At 49.3% G+C, this 14,805-nt stretch overlaps 1 protein-coding gene across 1 annotated transcript; it reads right to left on the bottom strand.

Moving 5' to 3' along the window:
- Positions 1-4,752: 4,752 nt before the first annotated feature.
- Positions 4,753-5,379, bottom strand: LOC119092327 (ELMO domain-containing protein 2-like). The gene is made up of 2 exons (XM_037215292.1): positions 5,366-5,379; positions 4,753-5,116 (listed from the first exon to the last, which is right to left on the bottom strand). The coding sequence occupies exons 1-2, from the start codon at positions 5,377-5,379 to the stop codon at positions 4,753-4,755; spliced, it is 378 nt and encodes a 125-aa protein (XP_037071187.1).
- Positions 5,380-14,805: the final 9,426 nt, after the last annotated feature.

The following is a 14,805-nucleotide window of genomic DNA, read 5'->3' as shown; positions in this document are numbered from 1 at the left end:
TTGTGTCTGAGCCCCGCTCTGGTGAAAATACTGACATAAACATGAACGCATCAAATGCAGTTTTCGGAAACCGGCAAGAACATCGCCCAGATTCGCATGGCTGGTTGTGGCACAGAACCTACTAAGGTACTGGGGATGTCCTGGGACCGAGTATGCCAAGATATGACCCTGTTTTATTGCCGAGGGTTAACACAGCTGGCATAGACGTTTGACACTTTGTAGTTAGCATGAATGACAAGCAACTGGAATGAATGACTTGTGCCACGGCTCGGCATGGGGACGGGACTAGGAAGCCTGGCCACCTGACACCTCGCCGGCTCTCAACGCGCACAAATGCGAGTCCCGCCATGCCCCCCCCCCCCCCCCACCCTGTTAGCGAGGAGCATTGCCAATATTCGGTCTTGGTTCACGTGGAGGTAGACGAAGTCCAAGAAGACGTGGAGGGTTCCAGGCCGGACTTTGACCACGTCCTGAAGTCCCTGACGAACGTGAAGAGCCGTGAAAAGTTGGTCTGTGCATCGCACATGGCTGGCGTCCTCTCCCAAGGACAACTGCCACATTGGCAGGTGGCTTGTCAAGAACAAGGCTGCCAGGTACACTTCGTTTGGCTGCACTTGCACCAAGGCGGGCACGTACCCATTCAGTACTTAATCCATTTAATAGCAGATTCAATTCTTTGTTGATGGATTAAGGGTTTCGTTCTCGTCAAAACAACGAAGGGAATGGTAAACATCTGTCATAATCCCGCCCATTAACTTTGAGGCGGCGAACTTTTTTGGCAAAGGTGATGGGGTGTTGACCTTTGCACAAGTCGTGGGCGGAGCTTCTTAGCGTGTGGGTGATTTGAGGGTCTGGGCCATGAGACATAAGCTATTGGGAGGCTATGGAAGGCGTTGAGAAGTTTCATGTTGAAATGTAGGGAGGGAAGTTAGGTGGGGCTACCTTTTGGACCTCCTCGGCGGAATCCTACAAGAAGAAATTGAAAAGTCAAGTGGAATTGGCAGGCAGTTTTGAATCTGCTGCTCATATTTGTTTCAACAGAGGTTTGTGGCCGAAATATCGAAACATCGCTCTTTTCTCCTAGTTATTAAATGCCGTCCGGAAGATATTAGTTAGATATTAAATTTATTAAGAGAGATATTAGATATTAAAGACATCAGTACAGCTCTTCCGTGTGTCATGTTCCTCGCAGCTGCATGAACAGACTGTGTTTTCGACAGCATGGTCTTTGTGCAGTCTGTTTCTCCCACACATGCCAAGCCTATTCCTGATAAATGCACAATGTAAAATAAGCCCACTTTCCGCGGGTGTTGTTTTCGAAACCCGTGACAGACCTGCGTGAATTTATGTCGTGGGCTGTAGCAAGGGTTGGGCCCGTCGCCTTTGCAAACTCCACGATAATCCGTGGACCTGTCTGTGCTGTGCATCTGGCTAAATGCGCATATGAACACGGACAGATAGACAGACGTGCGCTCTTAATTTAGCATACTGGAAAGCACACGCGGTTCCCAGACGCATCGTTGCCCGAAGAGGCCATGTGGTCGGGGCCCGCAGCGCTCACACCAACGTAACGGTGGCTCATGTCTCAATAATATGAAGTGGATCTCGGCCAGCATTTTTGAACTATTCAACACCCATGAATCACTAAGGCACACTGCTAGTGTGATGCCATTCCACGCGCCCAGATCATTTAATGGGTACAATTTCGTTATGGCTCCCACTTGTTTCTACGCGTGGAGAGTTCGCATTACCGTTCGCACAGGTGTAGCACTACCTCAACCCACATACCACTGGTTCGCAAGTCAGTGATGCACGGCGTGCCGCGAACAGTTTTTGCTAAGCCTTCCATGCTCGCGTCAAGCAACATTCTCCTGCGAGTGGAGACGCTATATTCAGCACTACTCGAGCTTTGCGGCATGTTCTCTATGGCTTAGCCGTTGTTGTAGGGCCTTCGTTTAGCCTTAGCCCAGCTTGTTTCGTCCTTCATCTATGGAACTGTCTCCCAAGGTAGCCCCAAAATACGCCACTCTTGCGCGCACTATAGCCGAACTTGGCATCGGATACGCATGTATTAGTGTCATGGATCATTACCATAGTAATACCTGCCACGCGACCGAATTTCAAGGAAATCGAGCCTTGCAGCAGTTTTCGACGGCTTCAACATTGAATTTCTTATTTCGCCTACACAGACGAAAAATGTCTCCGCACTGTTTGCCAAAAACACGCTCCACTCTCTCACGACCTCTAACCGACACCGGTATTGGACCCGTATAAATTTAAATCGGAAATCGCCGAGAAGATTACACCCGTCGTGTGCGTATTTCAGGTAACCCGTGCGTTCACCCGTGCAACGCATCTGGCTAAAGAAATGCGCACATATACAGACAGACGCCTACACCCTCTTAACTTATCAGATGAGATGACAAATTACACACCAAATATAAAATTAGAAGGAAAAAAATTATAGTACAAATTCCGAAACTCGCCTGAACGCCATGTATCCGACACATGAGTTCCCGGCATATTTGTATTTCATTGGGATTTGAGATTGCAGTCAAGAATATACGGTTCAACACTGATGGCCTTAGAGGGCCTGCTATCGATAAAAAAGCGAAGCAATTGCGAATCCCGAGGAGAGAATAACGAACTGATCCAATGTCGCCGGTACAAAAATCCGAGGCAAACATGTCTGATATTCCGGACGACGAGGTTACTGCATGTTCTGAGGCTAAAAAGTAGTGTTAAAGACGTTGAGGACGACAACGGTAAACTGGCATGATTTTTTAGGGCACGGTGGCTGACACGTCGAAAGACGTCTTTACTTGATGTAACAGCAAGAGTATTAAGCAGACAGATGTGCTGCAAACACAATCGATCAGGCTAACACGGCGATCGACGGGATTACGATAGTCACAAGCGGCGACAGAAAAATCTCTGGATGGTATAATACATGACAGGTCATCGCCTGTACCGGGCTTTTAAAGGATTTTACCGGAACTCTAAACAACGATGGCGTTGCAACATTAACCAGAATACGGAAACAGGACAATTTCCGTAACTTAACGCAGAGGGTCGCCAAACGCATTCCCGACAGGTTTAGCAAAACATCACAGAAAACTGGGAGAATAAGCGTGGCGCATGCCTTTCGAACATTAAATATAACAGAGCCCAAAGGTCATGTTGAATAAATGATGACCTATACACAGACCGGTCGCCCCTAATCCCACGGATTGTAATCATGGATGGAACGCTGGTACGAATTGGAGAACAGCGGCCGATACGATACGACACCGTACAGTAGCCAACCTCAGGGGCGTAATTTCGCAAAATAATTGTGTATGGAGTGAAGGGGAGGCGCTGAACAGTGAAAATGCGTCAATTTACCCCCAACATACGCCAGCAAATATGTTTTTGCCGGATATGGCCCATTTTTTTCGCAATGCTGAGGGGAAGTCACAAAGCACAGTGCAAGTCTGAACATAATGCATTGAGAAAGCTCAACTTTAAGGCATCAAAACCTCGCGTTTCGTCGGCGGCCTCCAAATTCTCGACGAAAGATTATCGCAATTTTATCCTGCCCATCACGAGTGTTCACTCGAGACCGAGGTCAGGCCGCAATACGGCGTCGTGTCAAAGACGACCACGAGTGCTTAATACAGAGCAAGGTCAGTCTGCGATACAGCGCCGTGCCACACACGCCCAAAGGTCGTGGCTGAGGGTCACGAGGTACGATGAAGAGCGTAAATAAAAGCGCCGGACTCAAGCCTGTCACACGAAAGGAGCCGAAGCATGCTGTTTTATTTCGTTTGATTCACAATTTTTATCGCTACTTCCACTCACCCACGCCAGCGAGCAAATCATGGACAAATAATGTACCCTCAAATAATGGAACTAGCGCGGTCGGTGCCCCTCCCTAGTGACAAACAGCACCTGAGGTCGCCACAAAACGGGAAACTGAACGGCGTTCGCAGCGTCCGTGACATCCTTGATATGTGCACAGTGTGTATCACAAGAGTTGACTGGCATCGCCTAACGTAACACAGTTGACTAGACAGGGCACACAAACATACTCACAAAATGACGCAACGGTTCGGCGGAGATTCTACCCAATTATCACTACGCCTCGTTTCAATGTGCCAGAGCCATCATCATTACTAAGAGATAAAGTGATCTTGTTGGGGTAAAAACCGCATTTTGCGCGTGCCTAAATGACCTGCGCGCTCCCGGTTTGAGGATGCCAGAGCTGGAGACCACGCCGGCCGTGGCTACAGCGGGTGAAGACAGCGATCGGACTCGAGCTCCACGGAAATGGGCATCGCCGACCAAACTAAAGAACAAATAGACACTCGAGCTGATAAAAGACCGTTCGAAGAGCAGAGTCCACGGTCGGCCGCGTCCGCACACACCGCTGATACGGGCCGATCACACCACTGATACGGGCCGAGCGGCGTCGAGCCGCGACCGTTCAGACAAGGCTGCCCTCAAAGCCATCATGGCAGTGGGTTCCAACGAGGTCACGCCAGTGCGCGTTCCCGAGAGCTCTACGCTCGTTCCATCCCATTGGGCTAAACCTTGCTGATGACCATCACAGAGCGCTAGTGACTGAACAAAACTGGAAGCCCTAAACTGGGCATTTTGGGATAGACCACACGACGGCACCGCGCTACGTAGCAGCACAGAGACCAAGCGAACAGTAAGACGGTGGCATGGGGACATATCGACCCTCTCCCCCAAACGCACAAACAGAACTGCTCAAACGTTCTGCACCACCAGTTTCATATTCAGTTTGACGTTGTCATCTTTCATAGCCTGGCGCATCGTGTCCGCAAACCTGTCTCGAATCCTCCCAAACTCCATAATGTCCCGCGGCTTGGCCGCCAGCCAGAAGGCGTCGAACTTGTAGAAGAGGTAGCAGTAGAACCTGTGGAACGTCTCGACGGTGACGTGCCGCTGGCAAACGTTGTAGAAATGGGCACGCGCCTGCCCGCTGCGCACCAGCTCCAGCGCCAGGTGCGTCAGATTGATGCCTACGATGGCAAAAGAGTAGCCGAAGGTCGGGTGATGTGAGTGCAACAGCACGTGTCGCGCCACCGTCGTGTAACGCTGGCTGAAGAACCTGCGGCAGAGGCAGCGGTAAAGGCGTCAACTCAGCTCGCCGCTCAGCCAGCAACGGGGCCAGCGCATAGGTTGTTGTTCGGGGTTTACGGGCACGTCAGCATCTACAGGGCACCTTTACACCAGCGCGGGGACTGGATGGGGACGCTAAGCCAGGCTGCCGACAAAATCTCACTTCGACTGCCTTTGAGAATAGGAGGCAAGAGCGGTCGTAGGACACTCAGTGATGTCACGTATGAAGCTTGCACACGTGGTGGTGGCCATTATCGCCAGCAGTGATGTTTTCACCATCAAAGCGGGTTATAGAAGCAGCATTTACACATTTCTCCATATATTCTCCCAGACCCATAGCCACCGACAGATTGCACGACTGGTTCCCTCGCACCGACGTTCGAGTCACGGAATGATTCCCTTGTACCGTTGTACAGGTCACAGACTGATTCCCTTGCACCGATGTCCACACCATCGGCTGATTTCCTTGTCTTCGTGGTCCAAAAGAGCTGTGCCTTTCAACTCAGCGGCCATAGCGCTTATTTTAAGGAACTATCTGTACAGATTGCGCCCTCCGAGATTGCGCGTCTCGGTCTCGTCCGGCCTCTGTTTCTGTGCCTGTCTCCGGTCTCGGTATCCGAGAACCTCCACGAAACCAAATACATGTCCTCCTCCCCCCCCTGCAAGAACTTCACGACAATTTAAAAAGGGATGGTTGTGGAGACCGTTGATGTCAAATCGACCGCAGTATGTAGCCACTAGCCGTGGGGGAGGTACGGGGAGGCAATAGCCGACTGTTAAACACACTGACATCTGACAGCTCTCACTCACGGTCAATATTCTCACAACCGGAACGGTGTTTTGGCTTTTCCAGACTCGAAGTTGGCAGCATGCGTATTCACGTGCTTATCGTTGTTCGCCCGACAGTGAACTTTTGATTGGCCGGAAAATATACACCCACAGGTAGCGTGGCCTGACCGCAATGGGTGCCGAAATTGGGACCGGCGCGCAACTTCTTATAGGTCGCATTCCTGTTACACAGCAACGGGTTTTAGCAGTCCTCAGGTCATGTCGCTAAAAGTTCACTCCTTCGACTTTCGCGCAAACTTGCGTTAGCATATATAATGACCTCAACACGACAAGCACAAGCGCTGAACTCAGCGTGGCCTATTACAGACCCGAAGCAGACCATAAGTCGTGAATATTGGTCTGAATCTGTTGCTTATTTAACAAACGAGTTCTGCAATCACGAAGTCACGCCACATATCGCACATATCAGGATTGGATCTGAGCACACCAGTCTGCAAGGGACAAGTCGGAGCAAGTGTGTAGGAGGGGGGAGGGGGGGGGGGGGGCTATAAGCGTCACATGGCGCTGCGGTGCGCGGCGACGCCAGATGGCTGCGGCATCCGCACGGTCGCCTCCGCCGGTTTCCGCCCAGTCACGCTGATGAGCCCGGCGCGGGAAGAGAGGGGAGGGTCAGGTGACGGCTACCCGACACAACAGGGGGGAGGGGGGGGGGGACGACCGGTCACGGGACTCGACTGATTCACGGCCAGGGAAGCACCGCCTCACAGGCGGACAACCGCTGCCCCGCCACCGTCAGAGGGCTGCGGCACGATGCTGCTGCGCCGCTGCTTTGTATCCCTTTAAAGTGGTCTGGGCCGCCTCAATGTTTTGCCAGACATTGGCCCTAAGCCACCAACAGATCGACAAAAGCCCCCCCCCCCCCCAATAAACTTCATGAGAACCCGACCCCGCTGGTACGTGACATCCGTCATCGCAGGATGTATCTTAAAAGGTCGGCGTTCATCTCACCTAGCCGTAGTGCGCCTAGGATATATCTGTCAGATGCGGCGCAATGTCAAGTCAAATACCACAATCGCATGACAACGATGATGTCAGCCTGACAAAACGTGGAACGCACACTTACAGAACGCGTACTGAAGAAAGCACTATTTTATGTTTTGAAGAGATGGTTTCAGGGTACGGAAGGGAGGAAAACTGCCTGTGATACATAACTGGACTTCTCTCGCTCTCAATTTCTGTACATGTCGCCGCCACTTCCCACTTTTGACACCATGGGCGCGTGTGCTATGGTATGTGCGTTTGAACAAAACATAAATTGGGTATTTCAATGAAACATGCTGCAGCGCCACGAAAAACCCATTGGGAGGTTTTCCCCATGTTCTTGCTAAAACTACAAAACTCACTTGAATCCACCTACGACAACGTCAATGCATTCTAGGATATACCCGACACATCATTTATATCTAAAATATAAGTCCTCACGACTGTGTACGCGGCATCTTTTACATGTTAGTATGATGCCATCGTAATAATTAATTCTATGTTAATGCCAGTAAACAGAAAAAAAGTCATGACAAATTCCAAATTCAAGCTCTGCCAGAATCACCCCTCCTGTTTGCACCGTTTGGATATGCTCAACATTCTTCAGTCATCAACACAGCTCCCAGCATGTACAGCAGGCGCCCATTGCCCATTGAACTACGCACTTATATGCAAATCGGCCATCTTCCCAGCAGGAATGACTCGGATCAAAACCACTGTACAACCTCCTATTTGCCCATACAACCTCCTTTCCAAATCATTCGATTTGGTAAAATGTTAGCTACAAAAATGCCAGTGTAGTTGTAAAAATGTAATTGTATTTTACGTCTTGTCGAATGGATAGAAGTGCACCAAAAAAATCTGCCCAGTTTCTGTGGAAATCAGACGGGGGGGGGGGGGGCAAAACCTGACCTCCGTATGTCACTGCACCTTTCGGCGCCGCACACGCACTAGGGCCAGCACTCGCTCGGTCTCCGGCCTCGCTCAAAACAAAGAACTAGACTGAACGGGACTAAGCACAGCCAGTTCAGTGGACATGCAACGAGGTCCCTGTTTGCCTGCAGATCTCTGATAGACCAAGTCACGCTCTACTTGCACGATGTGGCTGCGCTGACATCAGCAGTGATAAACTGCTGTTCCGACAGACAAGAGATCGCAGAAGCCGACCATTGCAAAACGCCCTGCCGCGGTCAGGCTCGGGGATTCCGGTGACAGATGATGAATCACTCTCAGGCATACAGATAACAACTGCACCCAGCCAGTGGGCTGAGCCGTACCACAGGCTAACCTGACCAGAGGAACAGCCGCACGCCAAACATGGATTAATTCTTTTGACGCTGATAAACGTGCAGCTCTGGTGCTGTCTTGAAAATGCACTTTCAGTCCCATTCAGCCTTCCTGTAGCGATTGACTGCAATCCTCAACACAATTCCACTTCCAGTCCCTTTTAAGCAGCAAAACATGAAAGAATGCAAATATTCAAAAAGCTGTAATATTCAGTGGACGACAACAACGCAGCTTATGATCTATGCTCTGCTCCCCAATTGTTTGCTTTCGGTGTGAGATAACGACCACTTGGTTGTTCATCAAGTTTGATGCCAGAGGCTATTTTTATGCCGGGATACGTGTGAACGTTATCCCTCACTGCGACACCTTTGTTGGCAACTAGTGGTGGCTTGCTTGTTGTTGGGACCATTCCATAAATTAGGGGCCATTCGCATATAAAAAACACATTTCTACGACGCCTCTGATCCGCACCAATGCCACAGTGTTGCACGGTGCTACATGCTACGCCGTAGCGCTTTCCATGCAATCCTCGCCCGATAATACGGGGCATTTACCGGCACTCCTCACTGGAAGCGTTGGGAACATTTACGCATCGACATGCCAAATATGTGCTTATTGTCCTTGAAATTAACGCACGAGGATCGGACTGAGAAACGGGTACGCAGTGTGCACCTTTTAAGTGCATTTTCTAAATGTGAGCCCCATTCCCAGGATATACATCTGATATCTTTGTGTATAGCTTTGAGACGTGAGGCCCAGTCCCAGGTTATATATCTCAGACGTTTGTGCACAGCTTTGAGACGCGAAGCCCAGTCCCAGGTTATACATCTCAGACGTTTGTGCACAGCTTTGAGACGGGAGGCTCAGTCCCGGGGTATATATCTGAGACGTTTGTGCACAGCTTTGAGACGTGAAGCCCAGTCCCAGGGTATATATCTGAGACGTTCGTGCACAGCTTTGAGACGTGAGGCTCAGTCCCAGGGTATATATCTGAGACGTTTGTGCACAGCTTTGAAACGTGAAGCCCAGTCCCAGGTTATACATCTCAGACATTGCGCACAACTTTGAGACGTGAAGCCCAGTCCCACGTTGTACATCTCAGACGTTTGTGCACAGCTTTGAGACGTGAGTTTCAGTCCCAGGGTATATATCTGAGACGTTTGTGCACAGCTTTGAGACGTGAAGCCCAGTCCCATGACACACATCTGGATCATGCTTGATTTCTACCTATTCATTTAACCAACATTAGGCGGCACGCCAAAACAGTCAGAAGTTGTTTTTTACGTTTACACAAATATCTACGGTTATCTTTTAATTTACGGTTTTCAATCAGGCTAGACAAGGCGACAAATAACATTTCCCAAAACAATCATACACAAATAATATATTTGCACACAGCCTTTATAGGCACCCTTCCACATTTGTATGCGTTTGATATACCCATTATCAAGACGATTCCATGCACTTCAAAGTTAGACCCTTTTTATCTTTTTAGGTTATGCTTCAGATGACTCCCTGCAGTTTAAAATTGTCTTTTTCAAGACTTCAAATACTTTCGTTTTTCAGCCAGACGCACGTAAATTTGTGCGGGCTTCCCGCCGCGTATTTTTTATAATTACACTGAGATGTATGATACCAACGACACGTCAGGCGAATCCCCTCCTCAATGGGCATATTGTGTCCAAGGTCAAGACAAACATGACCATTGCCTTATTTGCATCTGGAGTACCTTTATTTGTTTATTTAGGGCGTAAGTAACCCACAGGCGAAAACCCAACTGCGAAAGCAGTCCAGTTAAAAAAAGTGAATACACGATACACGTACAAACAAAAAGCTAACCGCACACAAACACACAAACACATCATACACAGTCACACGCGCACCTTACACACTCAGACACAATGGTCATCAAGAGAGCGCTCCAAGAGTGCCGGCGACCATGAACAAATGAAACAGGTATGATTTAATTGGTTGGAAAACGTCGGTTGAGAGATAATGTTGTAAAAAACGATTGCAGGAAATCGGTAGACGTGTGAAATATCTATTTTGGCCGTGTTGACCGTTTATCCTCTGGTGACATACGCTGCATAAGAAATAATGCGCCAGACTGAGTAAAGCGTGTCTTGGTGTTTATAAATAAGCCAGAATACACTCATAATCCAGTGGAGGTCACCGGGACACCGGGACAGAACAGTGGCAGCACCGCTCCAAATAACGTTGTCGTACTCTATCAATGATCTTATATGAGCGTTGAAGGCACATAGCGAGACCTTATGATTGGGCCGCGCTTGACGAGGACACGACAGCATGTGCATGCTTCGCATGAGGATGTCCAATATTCGCCTGAAGTGTGAGACAATCTGCTATGCTGTCAATTCGGTAATAAATCTTTACATCATCATGCACTCCACTAGTTATAAATTTGTCTGGAAAATCAGCCAGAAAGCGGGCGAGCAGTAACGGTCCAGGATGCTGCCTTTCCGGATACCAGCTCGCACTGGAATCCAGTCAAACTGTTTGCTGTTCAGCACTACGCATTATGAACGATTACTAAGTACGACTCAAGCCAGCCATATGCCCGGTCAGTGATGCAAAAAGAATGGCGAAGCTTATATGGCAGAAGAACGCGATTGGCACCGACGAATGCTGGAAAGTAATCGGTGTAAATTACATCTGCTTGTTTACCTTCACGGAGAACGTTCAGCAGTGTTCAAGAAAGCATGAAAGGTTTGTGACGCACGAACGCTTTGGAGGAAATACGTGCTGGGATGAGGATACGGTGGGAAAGAAGGAAACTTCCATCACCGCCACTGCCATCTCTCGGCGAATGGAAGTACTACATGTGAGTGCAAGGGTGGCAATGTCGCACGGCTAGTTTGACAGCATTGCAACGTCATACACACCTTCCATGAAGCAATCAATGACGTATTAAGGAGCATTTTTACTTAGTAGAACAACGTCGTTGTCTCTAGCAGTCATTTCCGCTTAAAGTATACCAATAGTTATAAGTGAGCTTATTTCATCATATCTGAGGCTTGCCTCAATATCTTCAAGGTGGAAAATTCATTTCAACGCAGCTAACATCCAGAGAATGCCAGTGCAATGCCACCGTGCAATCATCCGATTTCGATTCCATTCAATGTCCTTGGATAGCTTTTTAATTTTCAGACCTGCATTTCGAGCTGTCTGCGTGGGTAGCCTCGGGATTCAGGCACTTGATGGGCAGAGGTCGTTGCGGGAACCGCAACTTATCATCCAAGTTGTGCTCTTCCAGTTCAACGGATGCTTTCGGCTCTGGACTTCGTCCGACCCGGATGACTCAGCATGCGGAACAATGTCAGTCGGGACTCCGGATGACCTCACGTGCCATGCCGTGTCGGGCGGGACTCCAGATAGATCTACATGGCATACAATGTCAGAGGGGACTTCAGATGACTCTACACACCATACAATGCTGTAGCGCGACCGTTCTGGGCCACGCTAACCATTTTTGGCCAATTGCCAGCTGGCCTTTTTCGTCAGATGGGTCTAATGATCCGTACGTTATGGGGCTGGCGTTCAGTGCCGCCAAATTACGAGCCCATGATCTTTCCCTTTATCAGGGGAGGGACAACGAACTTTATTCTGATTTATCACGCTCTGTGTGTATCAAAGAAATATTTCCAGACTCAATTCCTTGCAGCCTATTTTAACCATCAATCAGATCATTTCGGTGATTGGACTACGTGAGCTATTTGTACGGAGACGGTTGGACCGGAGCGCCACCATCTATTGAGCAAAACTGGCCTGATTACAGAAGCATGCGGAAATCTTTGTTTCCGGGACCAGGCATCCATTACATTAGCGGCATGGAGAATAAAGTATCTGGCACCGACTAATTTCAAAAAAAAAAAATGGTTCGGTTACTGCCCACCAGCTTCTTAATGCAGGACTGCCGGCGTTATTTTAGTTACGCGAGGTTCGGGCGTTATCACGCTGTCCGCGCGCGCCTTGCTTAGCCAACATACACCGACAGATTACCTGACAGCTGACTAACGGGAGACGATCAAACACCTGGCGGCCGCGGCATAGCACACATTGTGCGGTACGACAATAATGGCCCGCTACAAAGGCCTCATGGAACTTACTTGGAGAACTGGTACAGCGCAATCGGGTGGAGGCTCAACGTATCCAGCTCTGGTTATGAAGCGCTCGGACCCACAGCCATTCGTGTAAACCACTCTGGTATAACCTCGTCAAAGGCGCAGCGACCAACTATGCGAGAACATCTGCTGCAGTGTCAACAGCACATTTTGACTGCCATAAAACCCTCCTGCGGCTGTCACAGCACAAATCGACCGTTCGCCCAGCAGCGGACGGCTGGCTGCAGTCGTGCACAGGTCGCGCGTCACGGCCGTTACATGGCCTGACGCTATTGATCTGCGGGGCGTCCCGTGATCGATGTAAGCCCAGTGACCCAACAACATAACACGCGGCACCTGGAAGCTCAGTAAGCGCCGGCACCAAACCAAGAACACGGGTATATACAAGGAGCAGCAGATGCACAGGAATGAGTGGTGTATGCACAGATACCTAGCGTTCACGTCCGGCGCACCAGTCACAGTGCAACAAGCATGGGGAGAACAGGGAGCACGTGCCACCCCCTAGATCCCGAGAGGCACGAAGGGACTCTCGGGACCGACAATTAAGGGCCCGAAGACCTGGCTGAAAGTCTTTGTAAGGGCACCCCGGCCCGCAGGGCCGTGTCCTCAAATCCCAGTCGGAGGCTCCTCTGCGACCACTGAGGGCCCCTGAGTCGACAAAGGCCTCTAGCCGGTCAGGCACCACCCGCACTAAACAGTCAGCTTCGTGAAGGTCTGGGTGTGAGGATATATTTCCCAAGCATGGGCAAAGCCGGGCCCCCATCCGCATTGGTCGGGTCCGAGTTGACTAGACCCCAATAGTGACTAACCGAGGATATTACGTTGACAATAGGCCCCAAGTCGGTTACGGGCAGTGTTCGAGAGGGACCCGAGTTCGGGTGAGGAGCCCGAGGAGCCCTGGAAACAGTCGATCGCGGGCCAGATTAGAGGGCCGAGATCCTCGCTGTAGGCCACAGTAAGGCTCCCGGCCCGTGAGGCTGGGCCCAAAATGCCAGTCAGAGGGCCCCTTACACCGATCGAGAACCCCCAGGACAATGTGGTCTTCTACTAGGTCCAAAGATTACATTAAACAGTCGGTTCCGTGTTTCTGCCAGATTCTGACAATTATGCCATCAGCTGGTTTTTAACCGGCAAAACCGGCCCGCATAACTGTTTTCAGGCGGCTTCTGCCAACCCTGACAAGGACAGGGCTTTTTGAAGATTTTTTTCGGATGACAACGAGGTTATATCGTGTGACAATAAAACAATCCGGCTTACATTCACTTTGCCCCACACTGGGACAGCTCAGACATGATTCATCCAAGTCGATTCGTTGATGGACCGTCCCTTTTGACACTCATTGAAAAACTGAACCAGGGTTATACCCAACCTTCTAAGTAAGTACATATGTTCTGAGATGAACCTGACTACGCCTATGGGATAACATTGCATAGAAGGATAGTTATAATCATTACGAATTGCCCTGCTACAACGGGAGTGCATCAACCCTGAAGTGAATGTTCCACATTCAAAGGAAGCATGTGTAATATTTTCGGTTTTCTCAATACATGCCTAAGGAAAAGTTTGTAATTATCTAGTACATTTGGGTCTTGCAACAACTTTGATCTATTTCTTTCTACCGATCCCATCGATGGCGCGGGAACAAAAACAAACCCAAAAGATAACCCAATCAGCGGGCATGAAAGGACGAATGCACTGGCTTATATGTGGCGAGTAGCTGCACGCTAGACATGATCATTATTCTGGTTGCTAGGTAACGAAGAACAATCACATTGTCCCTAGAGCCTGGCGCAGCCGATTGGCACGACACAATACCTGTTCCTTATCTCAGTATATAGTTAGCCGGCATGAAATGGTGCGTATAAACTGACAAGCCTTACCATACATGTAGACCCGCATACTTGCAGCCCTTGGCTGAATGTTAACACACAAAATAATCAACATAGTGGCCACCGCCATCGCCGCGTTCGCAAGCTACTGCCAGCGCTGACAAGCGACATCCTCGACAAGCCATTCGCTAGAGCTAACCATACCTTCTCAACGATCCCGATGTGCTTAGTAGTGAATACTGTTTGGGAGCTACCCGAAAACTTCATTCTTCCATACCTAACAAAGAATATTTGGAGGCTGTGGCAATACCTCGTCAGTGGACGCGAATTTGTAGAAACACGTGACAGCAAAATTTGTAATTCCCTACCATTCTACGTGCAGTAAAAAATCCTCAGTTAACTAAACACACTTCCTTTAAAGATATTCGAGCAAGCATAAAATATGATGAAATAAGTTCACTTCTAACATCTGATATACTTAAAAGTGGAACAGACTGTTCTCAACAATCCAGCTCTTCCCTTTAGTAAATATGCTCCTCAATACGTCATTGTTTGTTTGCGTCATCGTGCCTTGCACAACACAGAGAACC

This window comes from Pollicipes pollicipes, unplaced genomic scaffold (assembly GCF_011947565.3).
Source record: "Pollicipes pollicipes isolate AB1234 unplaced genomic scaffold, Ppol_2.1 Scaffold_3447;HRSCAF=4054_pilon_pilon_pilon, whole genome shotgun sequence".
Lineage (NCBI taxonomy): Eukaryota > Metazoa > Arthropoda > Thecostraca > Pollicipedomorpha > Pollicipedidae > Pollicipes > Pollicipes pollicipes.
Note: the sequence above shows the minus strand (reverse complement) of the source record. Positions and strands in the feature narration are given on the sequence as shown.